The sequence below is a fragment of the Carettochelys insculpta genome, chromosome 5 (assembly GCF_033958435.1).
Source record: "Carettochelys insculpta isolate YL-2023 chromosome 5, ASM3395843v1, whole genome shotgun sequence".
NCBI lineage: Eukaryota > Metazoa > Chordata > Testudines > Carettochelyidae > Carettochelys > Carettochelys insculpta.
In genome coordinates, this window is record NC_134141.1 from 56,808,608 (window position 1) to 56,831,545 (window position 22,938).

At 45.3% G+C, this 22,938-nt stretch overlaps 1 protein-coding gene across 3 annotated transcripts in view; it reads left to right on the forward strand.

Annotated features, from left to right (window-relative positions):
- The window catches only part of PTCH1 (patched 1), a 90,463-nt gene extending 78,399 nt beyond the window's left edge, over positions 1 to 12,064 (forward strand). For all 3 annotated transcript variants that reach the window (XM_074995122.1, XM_074995123.1, XM_074995124.1), the window contains 4 exons: positions 928 to 1,027; positions 2,371 to 2,625; positions 3,986 to 4,517; positions 8,952 to 12,064. In XM_074995122.1, coding sequence (XP_074851223.1) covers positions 928 to 1,027; positions 2,371 to 2,625; positions 3,986 to 4,516 — 886 coding nt within the window. In that variant the 3' untranslated portion in view covers position 4,517; positions 8,952 to 12,064. The remainder of the gene's footprint in view (positions 1 to 927; positions 1,028 to 2,370; positions 2,626 to 3,985; positions 4,518 to 8,951) is intronic.
- Positions 12,065 to 22,938: the final 10,874 nt, after the last annotated feature.

Sequence of the window (22,938 nt, forward strand, 5' to 3'; positions counted from 1 at the left end):
AAAGCTTCCTTTTACTGACAGGTTTACCTTGGTATTCAGGAAGGATCCCAGACCTTAGCCCTCAATGGTGGGAAAGGACAACCACTTGTGCACTTTCCTCGTCCTCCATAGTACTTCAGCCTTTATGTTTGAATTGGCTGACGCAAAACAAGAGCATTCAGAGATGCTAAATTGTTCAACAAAAGATTAGCCTGCAATGCAGCTCTGCCATTGTGGAGTGCTCTTACTCAGTACAATGCTGAAGCTTACTGCAGAATGGGCAGCATTTTCTTGGCAGAAAGCTGGTTCCTGTGTTCTAAAAAGGTTGCAATTTGAGCTATTTGGTTAAAGTGGAACTCACAGAATTCTAGGCGGAAAGTTGTGATTAATGAACAGCGAGGGAAAGCCTTACCTGATACACTAGAGATTTAATTAGAGATTCCACTGTTAGATGCAGAAGCATTTCACAGTGGATTAGCTGCTGGGAGAAGTGGGCTTCTTTCCTTCTAGGCTAAATTGTTTAAATTCTACACCCTTCACTTCATTTGTTTGCTTCTGCTGGGTTTTCACTAATGGGGGCCCCTTTTCATTGTATTTGTGCTTTCAATCCATTCAGCCATTCAGTTCGCATACCATATTTTTGTGTTTGTGTAACACATTTATAAATAACATTACACACCACAAGATTTTAGTAAATTAGCAAACTCATTTTTTCTTTCCTTTATCCACTAACACTTTGGGTTGTGGAATGTAGCTTCTCTAATCCGAAAGGTAAAACATATATAAATAAATAAAAAAGTCATGTCTTTGTACAACATTTTTAAAGTTTCCAATACTTATAGAAGCATATTTTTACCAGTTACATTATTTCTGGATGTAGTGTGTGATCACCTATATACCTAGTGGCATTTATGGCCCTTTTCTTCCTGTTTTTTAATAATATTTCAGGTATTTCTTTGCTGTTTTGGCAATTTTAACCATTCTGGGAGTTCTAAATGGATTGGTGCTGCTTCCAGTTCTTCTTTCATTCTTTGGACCATATCCTGAGGTCAGTAGGTATATTCGCTTCTTCTGCTCATAAATATATCTTTTTTTCTTTGTTTCCTATAAATCTATTATTTTCTTTGTACTTCTGAAATTTATTTGAGTTTTTGGCTGTTTTTATTTTTAAAAAATACATTAAATATGGGTTCTTTTCTCAATTTGATATTCTCGTTTAGTAACCAGAAGGTGTCTTGTATAATAGCCAGTAGATTTGAAGTCCACTTCGATTTGTTGCTTTGATTTAGATACAAATGCGCGATTTAATTAGCCTCATTTTTAAACAGAATATCGTCCATTAGCAATCCCCTGAGAGCAGGGATTTCCTCAACTTCTTCATTTGACTGGCCATTTTGTGACAGAGAGCTCCTTTTGTAATCCTGCGTTTCCTCTGTCTTAACACTCCAGTCCCTCCATTGCTTCATTCTCAAAATATTTAACTCAGCAGACCACCAGGAAGGGCTCCACACATCCGTGGTGGTCCACACACCATAACTGGAGAACCACTGCCTTAGACCACAAGCCTTTAAAAGCTCCCTTATCCTCAATGCTGTCATGGCATCCTGTTGATTTTAGAGAGATCCTGGATTGCTAAAAGCATCCACACAGTCAGTCCCTTTACAGGAAAGAAGACTTAAACAATCCAGAGCAACTGCAGTAGAAGAACTCATAACCATCAAACTTCTACTCGATAGTTCAGCTTCCCCCCCACAGGCACAAATTTCCATGAGGTGTGTATGCATCTGTCTGTGCACCCCAGTGGTGGGCAACCCTGTAGCCCATTGGGGTGCTATGTGTGGCCCATGAAAGCTTTTGTTTGCCATTGCCCGTGCAAAGGGGTCCCAGATTATACTGGCGTTTCTAAAGTCACACGTGTAAAGTCCACTCCCTCTGCAGTCGGTCAAATTGCTGCCGTGGTGCAGTTGGGACACCCCACAAATTCTAGGTATGCAAGTCCAGTGAGCAAAACTAACCTATCCCAGGAGACCGTATTGGTTATAACACCATTGTGGCCCACTGAAGTGAAGGCGTGGCCCACTCACTCACCTAGATAGCCTATCGCTGATATATATACACAAAGCCATATTTTTAGAGAGACACATACATACACTTTACACAGTCGTGGAATTATTCTCCGAATGACATACCAAGAAATATATATAATATGTATACTTGCACATGCAAACATTGACAAGAATACATAGAGTTATAGTCTCACCCACGGACTGGGATCGTGGGTCTTTCTTTTTAGTAGAGGACTGTGCGTAGTAACAGAGCACAGCAAATTATAAACAAGAATGGTTTTGATGGAGTACATTTTTGTTGACGGCTAGTAATTATCATTATTAGGTTTCTCCAGCCAATGGACGGAACAGATTGCCTACTCCATCTCCTGAGCCAGCCCCTAATATCGTCAGGTTTGCACTGCCACCTGGACACACAAATAATGCATCAGATTCCTCTGACTCCGAGTACAGTTCTCAAACCACAGTGTCGGGAATCAGTGATGAACTCCATCAGTACGAGGCCACTCAGAATTCTGGTGCACCCATCCACCAAGTAGTAGTGGAAGCAACTGAGAATCCCGTTTTTGCCAGATGCACTGTAAGTAGCCCACATGTTGGTCTGGGGGACAGAGGGGAGGAAGTTATTTTGTTTTGGGTTTTGGAAGAATTTGTCTTTTTCCTTTGGTATGACGGTATTCGTAGTTCTGAATTTTTGATTTACATCTCTGGCTGTAACTGGCCCAAACTTTAGAGGATTTCTAGTTGAAGAGGGTGTTTTTTCACCTCATTATTCAGCAAGAAAAGTCAGATAAAATGGTGATTCCAAAGCACGGGACATTTTCCTTAATAATTGCCTTTGCAGCATACAGGCTCAATCTGGAAATGCAGGACTGGGAGTCCTTTGACAACCATTCTGGATGACCTCTGTGTAAGGAAAGAGGAAGGACTCTGAAATTAATGTGGTTCCACCCACAGTTATGAGAATCAGAGACACCCAGAGTCATGTGGGCAGTTTTCATGTCCAGTAATAAATTTTAGAGGGCAAGGGCTGGTGTCAACCAGAGAAAGAGTGTCCCAGAGCGTCTCCAAACCTTGGGTTTGCTGTGTGTCACCACTGTGCCCAAGCCCTAAGCCAGTGGGCCAGCATAACTTTCATTTCAAAGAAAAACTGAAAAGCTTCCTCTCCTACCCCCCAGGAAGCTGCATGCTGAGCTGCAATGCGGATCTGTTTTTGTTCAGCAGAAGCCTAAAAATAGGTACAAGCAGAGCCACATTTGAAGTTGGTCACGGTTTATTGACTGATGTGGCCGCTGTGCTTCACGCTTTTTACAGAGATCCAGAAACCAGATTCCTGCAATCTATACAAACCATCCACTAACATCCTGTGTATGTACCCCAGCTGGAAAAAAGTCTTTGCCAAAGCCCAGCAATTTTGGTTACTGAACCACTTAAGTTGCAGGGCTTGCTATCTACCCCTTTCAAAAAGCTGAGCAGTATGTGGGAGGTACACATGCTTTCAGTGGCAGCTCTGTGTTTATCTGCAAAGTTTTTCTTCCTGGTTTTGTAATCATTTTAGGAGTGAACTGTCTGAATAAGGCATAAATAAAATCCCAGAATGCTTCACTTGCAGCGTTAGTCAAGGACAATGCATTTCAGGGCTGTTCCAGGGAAACTGTTTCTGTAGTGTTGAATAGTAACAAAGAGGAAGCCGTGCTAGTCTATACACTATCAAAACAAAAAACAGTCAAGTAGCACTTTAAAGACTAGCAAAATGGTTTATTAGGTGAGCTTTCGTGGGACAGACCCACAGTGGGTCTGTCCTACGAAAGCTCACCTAATAAACCATTTTGCTAGTCTTTAAAGTGCTACTTGACTGTTTTTTGTTTCTGTAGTGTGTGTAACTTTTGTTTGCATCCTTTAAGGCAGAGATTTAGCCACATTTCTCATCTCCTTTCCAGGTGGTTCAGCCAGAGACAAGATGTCATCAGTCAAGTCCCAAATTACAGTCTAACCCAGAAGCTGGGTCCCAGCAGGCGTGGCATCATAACAGACAACCTAAACGAGAACCAAGGGAAGGACTACGACCACCCCCTTACAGGCCACGCAGGGACGCTTTTGAAATTTCTACTGAAGGGCATTCTGGACCTAGCAATAGAGACCGCTCGAGCCATCGGGCTCGCTCTCATAACATTAGAAGCCCAGCATTCACTGCCATGGGTGCTTCTGGGCCAGCATACTGCCAGCCTATCACTACTGTGACTGCCTCAGCTTCAGTTACTGTTGCTGTACACCCTGCCGTGCACAGCCATAACTCACATGGAGGAGGCTTTCCATCTTACGAAGGATACCATGAAACTGACCATGGAGCATTTGAGGACCCCCATGTGCCTTTTAATATAAGGTGTGAGAGACAGAACTCTAAAGTAGAAGTAATAGAATTGCAAGATGTTGAATGTGAAGAAAGGACAAATGGCAACAGATCAGATTAAGGTACATTCTTCTCCTCAGCCAGTTGGCGGAGTGAGGTTGGGGTGGGCAGGGAGTGGTGGTATGGAGGCGGAGGAAAATAGATGGGAATTTCCTAAGATATCTTTCTTCCCAGATGCTTTTACCCTCTGGGCAACAGCGACTGGGGTTTCCTACCCATAAATATTGGTGCATTTTGCATTAGAGAATTAGCTTGGATGAAACAACAATGTTTAACCCCTGATATTTTCGTAGTTCTGTACAGGTGTTCGAGTAAATATTAAGTGAATGATTTTTCAGGAGGGAAACCAAAGCAGAAAAGTGGGACATGTCCACAGTGCGCTCAGGATCTGTGATGGCAGTGAAGGCAGGATCTGTGATGGCAGTGAGGGCAGGCGTGATGGCAGTGAGGGCAGGATCTGTGAGGGCAGTGAGGGCAGGATCTGTGAGGGCAGTGAGGGCAGGATCTGTGATGGCAGTGAAGGCAGGCGTGATGGCAGTGAGGGCAGGATCTGTGATGGCAGTGAAGGCAGGATCTGTGATGGCAGTGAGGGCAGGATCTGTGAGGGCAGGATCTGTGAGGGCAGGATCTGTGATGGCAGTGAGGGCAGGATCTGTGAGGGCAGGATCTGTGAGGGCAGTGAAGGCAGGCGTGATGGCAGTGAGGGCAGGATCTGTGATGGCAGTGAGGGCAGGATCTGTGATGGCAGTGAAGGCAGGCGTGATGGCAGTGAGGGCAGGATCTGTGATGGCAGTGAGGGCAGGATCTGTGATGGCAGTGAGGGCAGGATCTGTGATGGCAGTGAGGGCAGGCGTGATGGCAGTGAGGGCAGGATCTGTGATGGCAGTGAGGGCAGGATCTGTGATGGCAGTGAGGGCAGGCGTGATGGCAGTGAGGGCAGGATCTGTGAGGGCAGTGAGGGCAGGATCTGTGATGGCAGTGAAGGCAGGATCTGTGATGGCAGTGAGGGCAGGATCTGTGATGGCAGTGAAGGCAGGCGTGATGGCAGTGAGGGCAGGATCTGTGATGGCAGTGAAGGCAGGCGTGATGGCAGTGAGGGCAGGATCTGTGATGGCAGTGAAGGCAGGATCTGTGATGGCAGTGAGGGCAGGATCTGTGATGGCAGTGAGGGCAGGATCTGTGAGGGCAGGATCTGTGATGGCAGTGAGGGCAGGATCTGTGATGGCAGTGAGGGCAGGATCTGTGAGGGCAGGATCTGTGATGGCAGTGAGGGCAGGATCTGTGATGGCAGTGAGGGCAGGATCTGTGAGGGCAGGATCTGTGATGGCAGTGAGGGCAGGATCTGTGATGGCAGTGAGGGCAGGATCTGTGATGGCAGTGAGGGCAGGCGTGATGGCAGTGAGGGCAGGATCTGTGAGGGCAGTGAGGGCAGGATCTGTGAGGGCAGTGAGGGCAGGATCTGTGATGGCAGTGAAGGCAGGCGTGATGGCAGTGAGGGCAGGATCTGTGATGGCAGTGAAGGCAGGATCTGTGATGGCAGTGAGGGCAGGATCTGTGAGGGCAGGATCTGTGAGGGCAGGATCTGTGATGGCAGTGAGGGCAGGATCTGTGAGGGCAGGATCTGTGAGGGCAGTGAAGGCAGGCGTGATGGCAGTGAGGGCAGGATCTGTGATGGCAGTGAGGGCAGGATCTGTGATGGCAGTGAGGGCAGGCGTGATGGCAGTGAGGGCAGGATCTGTGAGGGCAGTGAGGGCAGGATCTGTGATGGCAGTGAAGGCAGGATCTGTGAGGGCAGTGAGGGCAGGATCTGTGATGGCAGTGAAGGCAGGCGTGATGGCAGTGAGGGCAGGATCTGTGATGGCAGTGAAGGCAGGATCTGTGATGGCAGTGAGGGCAGGATCTGTGATGGCAGTGAGGGCAGGATCTGTGATGGCAGTGAAGGCAGGCGTGATGGCAGTGAGGGCAGGATCTGTGATGGCAGTGAAGGCAGGATCTGTGATGGCAGTGAGGGCAGGATCTGTGATGGCAGTGAGGGCAGGATCTGTGAGGGCAGGATCTGTGATGGCAGTGAGGGCAGGATCTGTGATGGCAGTGAGGGCAGGATCTGTGAGGGCAGGATCTGTGATGGCAGTGAGGGCAGGATCTGTGATGGCTGTGAGGGCAGGATCTGTGATGGCAGTGAGGGCAGGATCTGTGATGGCAGTGAGGGCAGGCGTGATGGCAGTGGGGGCAGGATCTGTGATGGCAGTGAAGGCAGGATCTGTGATGGCAGTGAGGGCAGGATCTGTGATGGCAGTGAAGGCAGGCGTGATGGCAGTGAGGGCAGGATCTGTGATGGCAGTGAAGGCAGGCGTGATGGCAGTGAGGGCAGGATCTGTGATGGCAGTGAGGGCAGGATCTGTGAGGGCAGGATCTGTGATGGCAGTGAGGGCAGGATCTGTGATGGCAGTGAGGGCAGGCGTGATGGCAGTGAGGGCAGGATCTGTGAGGGCAGTGAGGGCAGGATCTGTGAGGGCAGGATCTGTGATGGCAGTGAGGGCAGGATCTGTGAGGGCAGGATCTGTGAGGGCAGTGAGGGCAGGATCTGTGAGGGCAGGATCTGTGATGGCAGTGAGGGCAGGCATACCTGAGCTAGCTTTGCTCTAAGTAGCTTGCTAAAAATAACACTGCAGCCACATGGCACAGGCAGTGCCTGCGCATTCCCACCCCGGATGCTGGTTAGGGATTCGGGGGACTAGCTTGTATTGGCTATACTGCTATTTTTTATGACCCGGTTAGTTCAAACATAGCTTAGTTATATCAACATACGCTGCAATCCATTTGCCAATTGCAATACAGACATACCCGTTTTTTGACTTATCCAGGTCCCAGGAACTGGAGTCAGAACCCGGGTTTCCTGATACCTAGTCCAGTGCTCAGATCATTCACGCAGTCTGCCTCCTGAAATCTCACACATAATGTGTTAGGAAGGAATAAATACACCAGCTGCTTTCATTCAGAGGAAAATGACCTTAGCGTACAATTCAGGAAAAGATATAAATTATTTAGCCAAATCCTCTGGTGCATCACAGTTTCCATGGTTCTGCTGCACAGTGGAAGGCTGACTGAAGGAAGTGGGTTTTATGGAGATTACACACATTCCTGCACAATGCTGCTTTAAGCGGGCTCAATCCAAACTCTCATCAAAAGTGGAGTTTTATGTATTGGGCATGTCCAGTGGGTTCCTGAACAGAAATTGAGCACATCATCCTGTTTGGGTGGGGCACAGCTGCCATTGTTATAGCCTGTGAGCTGTGGTAGCCATCACTGAGTTACTCAGTGAGGGTGCTACCTAGGTTTGTCAGAGATAAATCTTGCCCCTTGGGGATTTTACCCATATAAAGTGAAAAGGGGAGTTAAACTCTTTACACATGCATGTGCACGCACGCACGCACACACACCCCCCACACACACACAGATGTCTTTGAGCTGCTAAAAGATGCAGAAATCAGATAAATCAATGATCAAAAAAAGTGTATTGCAGAAAACATTGTGAAAGAAGTGATAATATGTCATTTCATTCAAAATTTTCTGTGAACTTTTTTGGGGTTTCACCCCCCCAAAACAAAAGAATAATCACTTTCTCACTGTTACTTTTCACACCTTTTTATCAGGTGGATGAGAGGAGAAAGTATGTGTTTCCCCCATAAAAATAAAACAAATTTGTTAAAAAGTTTCACCATATGAAGAACTTTGAACAAAATGAAAATGTTCATTTTGGTTGAAAAGACATTTTCCATCAAGTATCAGAGAGGTAGCTGAGTTAGTCTGTATCTTCAAAAACAACAAGAAGTCCTGTGGCACCTTATAGACGAACAGATATGTTGGAGCATAAGCTTTTGTGGGCAAAGACCTGCTTCACCATATGCATGACTCATCATATCTGTTCGTCTATAAGGTGCCACAGGACTTCTCGTTATTTTCCATCAAAAATTTCCAAATGCAACTTTGTGACCAATTCTTATTAAATATTTTGCACTTCTAAAGCATCTCTCAAAAGATATCAATGTATTTTAAAGTCCGAAATGAGTGTATGCTCACAGCAGTCCTGTGAAGGTGGCAAGTAGTGAGGAAGTGGATTCTGAGGCAAACAGGAAGTCAGGTTCAAATTTTTCAAAAATGGACATGCACAGACACACAGACTCAAGAATAGGTGGGCGTGGGAGAAGGAGGGAAGAGATAAGAAATCTCTTGGATAACTCAGTTGTAGGTGTCCAATTTGAGACACCTAAGACCTCAATCCTGTGCAGCTTCCTTTTACTTTAATTGGAGTCAGGTACACAAAAATGGAGGTACTCAAAATTACAGGACGTTTAGAACGTGAGCCGGAGATAGGAAGAGAGTCCAGATTTCCCAACTCTTAGTCCAGAAGAATAGCCTTATGTGTTTTGGGTTGGTTTGGTTTATTTATTTTTCTTAAGCTTTCAGTGAACAGTTGTTTTCTCTCTTTTGTAAAGGGTAACAACTGAAGCAAAGAAGAGGCCAAAGATGGGGAAACCTCCTCTTTCCAGAACTGCGTGAAGAGGACTGCGTGAAGTTATGGAAAAGGACATGCTGCATCAGGATAACAGTTCACTGTTACTGTAACCTATTGTATTATTGTGTTAAATATTTCTATAATATTTAAAAGGTGTATACATATGTAATATACAAAGGAACAATGTAAAGTAGTATAATCTGGAGTTAACTCTTGTTAATAGAGTGGGGACAATGTTGTTTGTGCTCTATACTTATTGTACATTGATCTCTCTGCCACAACTAAGCTTAATCTAGTCCTAAATTTCAGCATATGTTGTTGCTGCTTAAATATTGTATAATTTACTTGTATAATTCTATGCAAATATTGCTTATGTAATAGGATTTTTGTAAAGGTATGTGTTTAAAATATTTTAAAATTTGCATTTCACAACCCTATGGTAGTATGAAATGTTACTGTTAACTTTCAAACACGCTATGCGTGATAATTTTTTTAAAAAATGAGCAAATATGAAGAAAAGCACGTTAATCTTGGTGGTTTAAATAGGTTTAGCTATGTGCAGGTTTTTTTTGCTGTATGCAAGTGTGTGTGTGTATGTTCCCAGTGTACTGTAGTGTATTCCTTTTTACTGTATGGTAACCCTTAGTGGGCTCGTTAACTTACTGATGCTGACAGTCAGTCAGGATTTTTCTATTGCTAAGTGCCAGTGAAAAATAGCTTGGCACTTAACAGCGGATTCTCCAGACTGCTATTGTCAAAGGGATGCTTAAAACAGAAGAGACGCAGGAGGTCAGAGCATATGGATTCTATTTCTAACTCTTTCGCTGACTTGCTGTGTGTGACTTTGAGCAAGTCATTTAATCTCCCATACCTCTGATTCTGCATCTGTAAAATGGGTATAATAATACTTACCTACCTCCTAAAGTGTTGTGAGGCTTAATTACTGTTTGAAAAGTGCTTTGATATCCTTTGTGAAAGGTGCCATGTAAGTGCAAAACATTATAATCATTTTCCTTAACTGCAAAAGATGTTGGGTATTCACAGTTGCTGAAATCCAGTTAGCATATGCCTTTGTCTGTACTGGTGCTTTGTTTAATATCAATATTGCAAAACAGAGTGGTATTGGAAACTGAATAATTCAACACAACCTGCCATCCATCATCACTTTATTTACATGGCAGATAGCAAGTTAATATAATGTGACAAAAATTAGATAGCACCTTTTTTACCATTTTCTCCATCTATTTTCGTTTATTTTACTGATCTGTTCTGTCTAGGACCATAATGATTGATACTTAAGCCCTGGGATGATTCCCCTCCCCCCACCCCAAAAGGTAACTTGCTGCATTAGTACTTTAAAATAGTTCAATTGAATTGAGAGACCTTCATTAATCTAATTTAGCTTCTTTTCTTTTCTTAGGTTAAAATTGAATTGCAGCAGGTGAAGGTGTGGAAAATTTAGACTCCAGTATAGATTCAAATCCTATATAAAGAGAACATTAAAGTAATAGAACAAAAAGTTTTAATACTTCCTCTCCCTAAATTTTCATTACCTTCTCCGAAGCTATTTTTCAGAGCAGGTGGATATTATGTATATTATAAAAAATTCAGTTTAGAAAAAAAGACCCACCAGATTTTTGTTTATAAATACAATTGGCCGCTGTAGGTCAGGCATTTTTAACTAGAATTTGTACATCTCCTGTGGCTGAAAGTCTGGGCCTTTTCCTGCATGCCTTCCCAGCAGAGTGGAGGAGAAAGACTATCATACGCAAATTATCATGCCTTTTCTTGTTCACTTGAAGACACTTACTTTGACATGAGGCACTTGTTTACAGGTATCCAATGTGAACCCTAGAAGATCGGCTGATGAGCCTGGCATTGTCCCAGTGGCACATAAGCTACTGTTTAGTTGCACACTAAGGGTTAATCCCGTAACTGCCTACTGGTCCAGCTCACTGTCTAACATGAAAACTCTTAATGACAAATAGACAACAGGCCCCAATTTAGCACTAGCCGTGTAGTGACCTCAGATCATAAAAGTTCTGCAACAAAACTGTATGATACTAATTGGAAACTACCTTCAACTGCCAAGTGTATGTGTTACTGTGTCAGAGGTCACTATGGCTTCCCACTGATACTGCTTTGGTATCTATCAGTCAGTCACCACTCCCTCACTCCCCCCCGCTTTTTTTTTTTTTGGATAGATGGTGAGTAGGAGGGAGGGAGTAAGGAAGAGTTTTGATGTCTCATCTCTATTCTTCTTCTCCTGCCCACCAATTCCTTATTTTGTGTATGTGTGTGTGGGTGAGCTGTCTGCTTTCTGCACAATGTAGACCTTTTCTCCTATAGTCACATTGGCAAAGGGAGAACTCAGTGGCTGGCAACTTTGTGTTTTATGTTTTTTTTTAATTTTTTAATTGTTGGTGATATTTATATTTTTGTATCATAAGAATGTTTTCTTACAGTATTTGTCATGCCAGTTTATAACAAACAAAATGCAGGGATTTTATTTCATTATTACAGCTATGTTTTTACTTTTAATGGAATTTTTATTTGTATAGAGTGCTTACTAATGTTAAATAGGAAAGAGTATATAACATTTACATTAAGGACTCGTAGATTTTAGTGTAAGGAGTAAAAAGGAAAAAATATTCAAAGGGTCTCATTGCCTGCCGCTTTTGGCAGGAATGGGTTTGTGTCATTTCAGTTACAAAGATAAAAGTATGCCATATAATTTATTTATATGAAAATTTATTTTTGTAGTGTACATAATAGTCATCAAGTCTTCTGACAGAAGTATATTTTTAAAGAGTTTATATGTAATGATACCAGTATGTTTTGGAACATTGCTGAGATGTGATCACAGTGCACACTTCATTTTAAACCCCATTGCTGAAAAAGAAAATGTTTAACAGTGTTGAGCGAGAAAGAGAGTGTGAATATTCTTACAATTCTGAATTATGTTTTAGTTACCATTTGTGGTCTAGTGTGATTCTCATTTTAAACCTGGAGTGGAAATTGTACAAACTCTCTAAATATTAATGTTCAAACACTGATAGAAATTCTAACATGAATAAAAATATTATAACTTATTGATTACGTATTTGGTTGTTTGTAGAATGCTTTATTTATAGTAGCCACAAGTTACATAACAGAAAAGGAGCAGTCATTCCTGGAGGTGTAAGCCATAAGACTGATCTTACTTTTATTACAAGAGTTAGGCTTGAGCCAAACATGGGGAACTAAATCCTGCTTCTGAATTTCAGATCTCCCTACTTGGCCAAACCAAAGCCGAGATCTTGAATATCCCAAACTTGGGTTTTCAAATTGGGCTTTCCCAATGTTCAAAATATTCTGAATCTGTGTTCAGGTTTAGCCCTTTCTGTAGGCTAGTTGAAGCTGTAAAAATCCCATCCAAACTACAGACACCAGGTTTTGGGTTTATTCCTCTTCATTCTCTGTTTATCTCTGTTTATCTCCCTCTGTATATGTAATCATTAGGCAAAACTGAACTAGCCCCCTGTGCCAGGTTGGATTCTTAAGTGCATGTTTTTCAACCAGAACATGATTTCACATAAGCCTTTAAAAATACTGGAGCTGTATAGTTCTCAACACAGGTTATTTCTGCATTCTGAAACATGTATTTGGTATATTTGTGTATTTGATTGTTTTCTAGAGAACTGGGGACAGAGAGAGCAAGAGAGAACAGATTTGATCCACTCTGGAACAGTCAAAGTAGTTTTTGATTTGTGAAACTTTACTTCAACTTGCTGGCACCTGTGTCTGTAACTGGTTTTGTGGGAGGTTTGCCAGTGCCTGCCTTTCAGAAAGCTGCTTCCCAAATCACACCATCTATTGTTTTGAAAGAGAAGAATATTGTTATACACCGGAAAAAAACCTGACAGAGACCAAAAACTACAAGCTCTCTACCAAATATTCATAAACCTGAATTTTCCACCAGGAGAAGTAAAAGAACAAATCAACAGGGCCAAACAAATACCCAGAAACCAACTGCTCCAAGGTAGGACCAAAAAAGCCAGTAACAGAACACCACTGGTCATTATCTACAGCCCCCAACTCAAACCACTGTAACGCGTCATTAGAGACCTACAACCCATCCTAAATCAGGATGCCACACTCCAGAAGACCCTAGGTGACAGGCCTGTTCTCTCCTACAGACAACCCCCCAACCTTATGAGGATTCTCACTAGCAACCAGAGGCTATACCACAATAATACTAATCCTGGAACTTTTCCTTGCAACAAGCACCGTTGCCAACTTTGTCCACATATCTATTCTGGAGATGCCATCACTGAACCTAACCAGGTTAATTACAGAATCATGGGCACATTCTCCTGTTTCTCTACTGACATCATATATGCCACCATGTGCCAGCAATGCCCACTCACCATGTATATAGGACAGACTGCAAACACTCTTTGACAAAGAATGAATGGACATAAAACAGACATCAAAAATCTCCAAATGCACAAACCTGTCAGCCAGCACTTTATTGGAGTGGGCCATTCTGTTAAAGATCTAAGAGTTTGTGTTCTACTGAAAAGGGGCTTTAACAACCGTTTACAGAGGGCATGTTCAGAACTAACGCTCGTATTCAAATGTGACACATTAACACGTGGTTAGGACAGGGACAGCAATTACCTTATCCATTATAAGAACTCTTTTCCATACTTTGAGGTTTTAGCTAACTCTTACCTTCCCCACCCCACACATATACACAGCCTGCTGTCCCTCTGCTCTTCTGATTTGCCAAACTTGATAACAATTTTTCTGATTTGTCAGCTTTGATAACAATTTTGGACTTCTGTGCTTTATATATTGAGTCTGTTCGGTATGGCTAGGATCTGAAGAAGTGGATCTGTCCCACAAAAGCTCATCACCTAATAAATTATTTTGTTAGTCTTTAAAGTGGTACAAGACTGCTTTTTTGTTTTGGAAAAAAACCTAGTGTAGATATTGACCAGGTCAGTATTCACTCATATTAGGAATCCCTGTGTGGTTTGTAGCATGCGAAGATATTACCTAACAATCCCCCAGTTTCACCCCATATTTACAAGCCACTTTCAATGCATTCACCATATGATTCTCCATTCCCAGGGTCTTGGTTAATTCACATTCAGCCTTTCGGTGCCAAATATCTATTTTCCTTTTTATCCAAGATGAGATTTATAAACTGCCTGAAAGATAAGTTATAAAATATTAATTTGGTTACAATTTGAGAACCTGGATTGCAAACCTTTGATCCCATGCACTGTCATTACACAGACAAATATTTCTGTTGTAGTCCATAAGCCAAATTACATCAGAAAGAAATATTTGTGTCAGAAAATGTTTGCTTGGTTAGTTTTTAAATACATTATAACCAGAGCTCGGAGAAATTTTGTTCACCGGGAAAAAAAATGCAGATGTAGGTTAACCAAAACCGTATGAATTCATGTCAAATTTGGAGAATATTTTTGGCCAATGTTTTGACTTTTAATTTCAGAAAAGACATTTTGTTTCAGCATATTCACAAATTTAATTTAAAAGCATTTTTTAAAGTTGCTTTCAAACAACAAAAGAAAGCAAAATCATTTTGGGTTGAACAAAATATTTTGGTTCCAGAAATACAGAAATTATTTATTTCATTAAGAAAAACAAATGTTTATTTGCCTTTGAACCAAAGTGATTTCTTTTAATTTTTCAGTTCAGACACTGCCCCAAAAAATCAGTTACTCCTCCAGCCTTATTTACAAACCATTATATGGTTAGCAGTAAGTAAAATCATACATCCTGACCAGTTGGTAATGCTAACAAGGCTTTTCCAGTTGCACTGAATCATTCAGACCATCGAAGTGGAAAAATAATAACATGATGACAGTTTCTTCCAGTCAGAATGGAGAATTTTTCTTTTACAAATCCCATATTTGCATAAAATATTATAGTAATTTACCTTATATTGCTCTTTATGTTTATATTTCTTATAAATGGTACATTTTCTTGCTTTGCGTCTTATTAAACTTGGGCAAAGCTTTACTTAGTTGTCAGAACTTGGCCATATTTATTTAAGGCTTAAATAAATATTTGGCTGAATTTTTGTTGGCATAATTTTTGTTGGCATAATGCATATATTTAACAGTTCCAGGAATGTTGCATGCTGCTAAACTGAAGCAGTCTTGATGTATAAACAGGTGTTTCATTTTTGGTAATTTACCTCCCTAATGAGAATCTGAAAGACCAGCTGCTTATATGTGAAAATCACCTTTATCAAATTGTAATTTCTTTTAAATACTGACACAATTAATTAGAACAATTGCTCGATTCCTAATCCATTTAATTATTCCTATCCTATTTGTTGCAGTCCTGGTGGGCCCCATTACTGGTCCAGGACACATGCCAGCAAACTGGAGAACCCAGGATAAGTGGTTTTAAAACACTTTCAAAGTCAATTTTAACTAATAAAAAATAAAATGACCATGAATGCGTACTCTGTTTCTTCAGCTAGAAAGCTGAAAGGACATGATCATATCTGGACAGATCAAAATGCAGTCAAACTGGGTAGGGGACATAGCACAAGTAAAAGAAACAGCCCCTGCCCTCTGGCTCTTCAAGGGCTGCAGCTACACTAGAATCCTACTTTGAAGTTAACTTTGAAGTAAGAGGCTACTTCAAAGTAGTCTGCAGAGGCCTACACAAGCTTTTCCTGGCAGACTTCAAAGTCACTACTCCATTCCCAGGAATGGCGTAGTGCCCTACTTTGAAGTTGAACTTCCAAGTAGGGTGTGTGTAGACATTCTGTGCTCACTCCTTTGAAGTAAGGGGTCTGCCATGGCAGCGGGCCCCCTGCCTGGAGCATGGAGACACTCTGGCCAGCCTAGGCACAGCTCTATGGTCCCTGCTGGCCGCCTGACAGGAACCAGCTCCCCAGCAACCCCAGGCAGGAAGCTGAGAGCGTGCCACAACCAGGAGCAGCATAAGCTTCCAGTCAGACTGCTCCTGCTTGATGCCCCAGCCAGTGTCCACACCTCCGGCCACCATGGGAGCACAGCAGGACCCCCTGCTCCCCCCCGGAGGCCCCAGACAATGAATGCAAGGGCTTGCAGTGCCTGAGCAAGGGGCGTGCCAGGAGGGGGCCCTCCTGGACTGAGGGGAAGCTGAAGGACCCCCTCACTGTATGGGGGGAAGAGGTACTTCAGCAAACCGGCACATAGCAGCGAAATGCCAAGGCCTATGAGAGGCTGACCAGTGGCCTCGCCACCCAAGGCCACGTTGGCCACACCAGGAGCAGTGTCCAGATAAAAGTAAAGGAACTGAGGCAGGCCTGCTGCAAAGCCTGTAGTGCTGCCAGCTGTTCGGGGGCACAGCCTGCCCACTGCAGGGAGCTTCACAGGCTCCTGGGGCCGAGGAAAGTGGCCTCCCCAGAGCACCTAGTGGACATCGCTGGCCCCACCCCACAGACACTGATGAGAAGGTGGGCCCCAGCGGAGCCACCAGCCCCCTGAGTGGGGACTGGCCCACCGAGACTAATGGCTGAACCTCACCCGAGTCCCTGGAGGTCACAGCCAATAGGTATGGGGCAATTGGATGCCACAAAGCTTGGGGAGGGCGCCCTTCCCCCCCCCCCGGAACAGCCCCACTGCCCACATGCCCGGAGAAGGAGTGTGGAGGCACCGAACATGGCCCAACCCTTGACAGATGGGAACCACTTGGCACCTGGGATCCCACAGGGCCCACAGGCCATTGGACGTCAGGGGAGCAGGGTAGGGGCCAGCGGAGAAGGGACCTGGGACCTCTGGGGTTGGGACCCAGCACTCACAGGCCATCCCCCTGTTCCCTTCTGTTGCCGTACGTCTGTCTTCGGCAAGTCGTCCCAAACCACTGGGGCAGGCAGCAGCCACAGGGGAGGCTGGGAGGTAGCCCCATCACCCCAGCCTGCATTGCTGCGCAGCTGAGCCACACAATGACATCTTTGGCAGGATGAGGTGGCAGCTGCTAACTGGGTGGTCATGATGGAAATGACCGGAGTGCTCCAGGGCTGGCTGGTGATGGAGCAGGAGGTGTGGGTGAGGCTCGCCAGCAGCCTGGACACCTTGGTCCAGGCCTTGGCCTCCTGCCTTGCCCAGCCTCCCTCCCCCTCACCAGCCCAGCCTGCAGCCACCGCCCCACCTCCACCGGCAGCTGCCCCTCCCGCAGGCGCCCACCACATGGTGGACCTGCCCCCCACTACCCGCCTCAAGCTGGCTTGGTGGATTCTGGCTGGAGTGGCCCCACCTGCCCCAGCCCCAGTGACCCTCCCACCCCTTGCACACCCTGTGAAGGCCAAGCCCACAGAACTCCCCGCTTCACCCCTACCTCCCCATAGTCCCAGCCCCATAGGAGGCCCTGGACCCAGGGTGGTAGAGGCAGCTGTGGCCGTCGCAACTCCCAGCCCTCCACGCTGGTGGGCAACTAAGCCCTCTCCCAGCCCAGCCCCCCCCGCCTCCAGGTTCAGACCCCTAGTCCAGCCCCGCACCTCCCCCTCCATAGAGCATTCCCCTTCGTGCACAGTACACAGTGCAACATGTTCTGTTTTGTTTTTAACCAAATACATTTATTCCCCAACAGTTATGTATAATGGTCCCACCCTAACCCCAAGTCCCTCGTGCATGGTGGCGGGGGGTGGAATTATGGGGGTGGGGCCAGGAGGGAGTGTGTTTGGTGGGGGAGCGGGAGGGAAGAGGGGGGGCAAGGAGGCCTGTGGTGCAGAGTGTGGCTGGGAGGGTCAGGGCAGGCCCTGGGCTAAGGCCTCACACAAGGCCTCATGGCCCCTGACCCCCTCCCCATCCCTCTGGGCCTAGTGGCATGGGACAAAGGGTGGTTTCTCATACCCGGCCCCCAGGTCCTCGACCCAGCCCTGGGTGCAGGGCGCCTGTGTGTCCTCCACAAGACTGTGGCTGGCACAGCAGGCGGCACCCACCATGGGGACTTTTGGGAGGCTGATGGCCACCCTCATGAGAAGGCTGTGAAAGTTCTCCTTTAGCCTCCAAAATGCCCAATCGATGGTGCCCCTGGCATGGGTCTGGTGGCCATTAAAGGTACCCTGGGCCGGGGTGGTGCATCCATTATAGCGCTGCTTGAGCCATGAGTGCAGCAGATATGCAGCATCAGCCATGATGTAGGGCGGCATTGTGATGCCCCCAAGAGGTAGCGCCCATTGCGGGGGGGGGGGTGGGGGGTGGGAGAGGACGTAGGTGCCCTCCTGCATCTGGTGTCCCAGCCATGAATTCCAGAACAGCCAGGTGTCATGGGCCCTGCCTGGCCACCCCACACACACATCCATTAAGCAGCCCCTCGCATCCACCAGGGCCTGGAGTACCACCAAGTGGTCCCCCTTCCTGTTAATGTAGGCACCCCTGCTGTGGTCTGGGGCCCAGATCTCCATGTGCATCCCGTCCAGTACTCCAAAACAATTCGGGAACCCCAGCTCCGCAAAGCTGGTGAGGGCAGTGTCCAGGTCCCGATGGTGATGACGTCACAGTCGCACTGTGTTGATGGCTCAGACAACCTGCGGGGGTGGTGGAAGGATGACAAGTCCATGAACGCCAGCCTGGGTGCCCCCCGCCTACCCCTTCACCCAGCCCCAACCAGCCACCTGCCAAGCCCACCATGATGGACTCTGGATCCAGAAGGCCCTCTGGGAGAGTTTCACCCATGGCCTCCAGTGACCCTCCCCCAGGCACCCCATACAGACTCCTCCAGCCTTCAAACCACCCCCAAGCACCCCTCCCACCCATCAACCACACGATAACAAGGGACTTGGGGCGTGCAGAAAAATAAAACTATTTATTGGAACAAATGAAACTTTTTTGAAAATGTTAAACCACGCAACAAACTATTTACAGGAGTGAACAGGGGGAACTATATACATTGGGGGGGACCTGGGACGGGGGAGCACCTAATCCTCCAAAGGGGTGCAGGGCCATGAGCCATGGGAGCCCCTCCTGCCCGAGGTCTGGGGTCTCTGTCAGGGCTAAGTGGGGCCAGGACCACAGGGATGTCGGGCTGTGGGAGGGACGTAGCAGGCTCAGGCTTGGCAAAGGTACAGTGGGGTCAGGGGGGTCTGGCACAGTGGGGCCCACCATGGCCAGCATCCACTGGGCAAGGTAGCAGTGGGGAGATTGGTCAGTGGGGAGGAAGGGATGGGAGGGAAAGCTGAAGGGGTGGAGTAATCCTTGGAGGGCAGCTGGTAGGGGCAGAACATAGGGCCAGCTGCTCTGGTTGGACCCTGCAGATGGTTCAGAACATAACCACCACCTCAGGCCAAGCCTTCCACTGCCAGGCCAGATCAGTCGGATCCAGCATCAGCTTCACTGCCACCAGTTCATTCTGGCAGCAGAAGGTGGCCGTGTAAGTGGCAGCCTTGTCATCCCAGCTATGGTGACGTTCCCACCAGCCACAGGCCTGCTGGGCACTGGTGGTGTGGGAGACCCAGCCCTCTGCACTGCCACTCCTGGACTTCCTGGCCCAGCACCTGGATGGGGCTGGGCAGCACAGGCATTGCAGTGGGGCTGCAGCTGTAAGGATGGATGGGGAGAGAGAGATGGAACGCCAGTCCTGCACCCCAGCCATTAGTACCATGGCCCCCACCCCCTGTGGGCAGGAGCACCCACCCTCTGGGCCGAGGGACGAAGGATGTCCCGGGAACGATGGCATGTGTATTCTGTACAGCAGTCCCTGCACATGTGGCCTACATGGTGCATTGGGATGGGGGCTGACACTTATGGCCCTCTTGTCCCTGTGGGAAATGAGCGAGCAGACAAAGGGGGGGTGTCTGGGCACAGAGGGGTCCCCACATGGGTGGCAGGTGAGCTGAGCACAACCTGGACCTATCCGGGCCGTGCCCCGGCATGCATACAGCTTGCAGCACTGTCAGTGGGGGTGGGTGCTGTCAAAGTTTGACTCAGACTCACAATTTATCAGACCACTCTGTTTTATTAGCAAAGCCGCTCTGCTAATACATTTAGAAGTGAGCCCCCCGAGTGGGGCTTGTGTCTCTTAATTTATACAGTTTTTTGGAGAACAAGTTACAGAGAAGTTACAGACAAAAGAAGAAAAAGATTTTAGTCACCACCCTTCGAGATCCCTGAGACCAGTCACGTATCTTCAATTACCTGCCACCCTTAACAATCTCCTTTAACAGCTTCTAGTTAACTTAACTAATTGCCCTTCACACCTTCCATTCTGATGCCTGCTTCTTAGAGGTGCTGGCTCCATCTTAATTGCTTCTCCATTCAAAAGCTAACTGTCCCTACGTGTGCTCCCTCAGATACTTTGTGACATGTTTTGGCATGTCCCTCTCATGTACAATGTATCCAGCATGTCCCCTTATACAACGTTATACTTACACAATGTTATACTTCCACAGTGCTGACTGTCACCTGACTGTCCCTGGGAGGCCCTGGGAGTCTCACAGTGGCTCTCTCTCAGCCATAGTTAAAATTTGCACTTCAGGAGGTGGCCGTGAGGATGTGGTGCTTCTGGGCTCAGAATCTTGCTACCTCCATGCTCTCAGCTTCCTGCCAAGGGTTCTCTGGGGCTCCCTGCACCTTTACGGCAGCCGGAGGCAGGGAGCATAGAGCGGTGAATGTGCTGGCCAGGGCGTCTCTGCGCTCCAGCTGGCCAGCATGACCAAGGACCCCTCTTTTGAAAAAAGGACGCCTGGAGCATCTCCACCTTCCTTTTCTGGAAAGATTCTTTCAAAAAAAAAGCACTTTTCCTAATGCGGGAGCAGAAGGGGGCTGCTGAAAAACATGCCGCCTTCTTTCAAGTCCAGATTTTGGATCAAAAGAGCAATTTGTGTGTAGCTGCTCCGCGGGTTCTTTTGAAAAAGGCCCAGCTTTTTCGAAAGAACTTGCTAGTGTAGCTGCAGCCCTCGTGTAGGCCGGGCCTAAGGAAAGAGGAGACAAAAATAGGAAACTGGTATTTATTACTCGATGTGCACAAAGGAATAGAAAAATGAAGGTTGTTAGATTACCCATTTTTAAACCAGGTGTGTGTTACCACGGGAAACGTCTTCCCTTTTTGTCATAAGTACATGTTTTCAGCACCTTGTACAAGAGGAATTGAAAAATTCTGGTGTGAGCTGAGAGCTCGAATCGCGTTGTTTGAATGAGTTTTGGATCACATCTCAAGGTCCACCTTAGAAGGCTCCATCACCTCACAGACAGTTCCACAGCAATTTTCGGAACACATCAATTAATTTTCCACAGGTCACCAAATATATGTCAGATGACCTTTAGTCACCACCAAGATGGGGTGGCTTCAACCCAATGATCTAGATGTTGTTATCCTTACATGGCTACCCAGCTCATATGACATTCATAATTCTAAGAACATACCTTACTTCTATGAACCAAACAATTTGTGTCATCATATAATGTGAGACATAGATTGGCTATTAGTTATTAAGGCTGAGCTCCTTACTCACGATCTGACCCTAAAGAAAAAATACATGGAATATAAATATATTTATGCATATTATATATCAGGCCTGCCTTTCATGGGGAAAGTGACAATAAATTATGTATGTTTCCTGTTAGTATAAAACAAAGCAGCAGTCATGTAGCACTTCAAAGACTAACAAAATAATTTATTAGGTGATGAGCCTTTGTTGGACAGACCCACTTCTTCAGATCTTCTCCAGGTCTGCCCCATGGAAGCTCATCACCTAATAAATCATTTTGTTGGTCTTTAAAGTGCTACTGGACTGCCATTTTGTTTTGTTAGAATACAGACCAACACAGCTACCTCTCTGTTACTGTTAATATATCATATTAAACATTTTAATTTAGAATATTTGCTTCTGTGACAATTATTGACACCCACCTATACAATTATAAACTACCACTATTTTGTACTTAGCTAACCAGATAATTATAACTTCATTACTTGGTCTCACACGTTGAAGTACTGTATTTATGTTTACTTATAAAGGTGAGAAGAACATGGAGGCAAAACTTTTTAATCGGGAGTGAGTATTGTATAAGTATTGTTCTGGTTAGCCTCTGTTAACCTACGAAAGCCAAAGTGAAAAAATGAAAAATTCTAGTGGTACAGAAACTGAGTGAATGAGCCAAAAATTATCCCTGATATAATTCTAGTAAAAGGGCAGTTACCACTGGCTGAATCTGGCCATTTTACTGAATGAAGAGTTTGTGTTAGAGTCCTATGAAAAAGTAATAAGACCTTTTATAGTTTCTAATAGTTTCTGCCTTTTCTTTAAAAATAGGTAACCTAACATTGTTTTGCTTTGTCAATTTAATTTTTTCAAACTGTGTATCCATACTATAGCCAAGCTCTTCAGAGTAAATGGGAGGAAAATATGTGTGTAGAAGTGCAAGATTTTGTTTTTTTACAAAAAACAAAACAAAACAAAACTTTTGTCTGTGAAAATATTAATCTGTTTTAGAAAACGAACTCCAAATAAATGTTTGCACATGGAGTTAAGCTAGCTTCTGAGAATGTTCTCTAACCCAAAATGCTTTTAATGCTCCAAAGTAACCAATGCAGTCCCTTGAATGAGTAGTCCATGAACCAAGGGGGATTTACACGTTAGTCACTTACAGTTCCTTAGGAACTATTAAGGAATTAAAAAAAACTTTATTGAAATGAGCAGACAAAGGGTATCGTGGGCAGAGTCTTGCTATATATAATGGGACCTAGAGTTTAAGGCTGGGTTCAATGAGATGTTTAAGCAAATGCCTAAGTTAAATCGAGGGAGGACTCCTATTGACTTCAATAGGACTGTTCATATGAATAAAGTTATACATATGCATGATTCAGCCCATTGAGTGTCATGAAACTGTCTTTTTTAAACCATTGTGCTCAGCTAAAGATTTATTCTTTTTCTAAGTCTGCAGGCCAGTTTTTCATTTCACTGTGACGCATCTCAAATGTAGTCAGCTACCATGTGTGGCCTTTGTGATTTC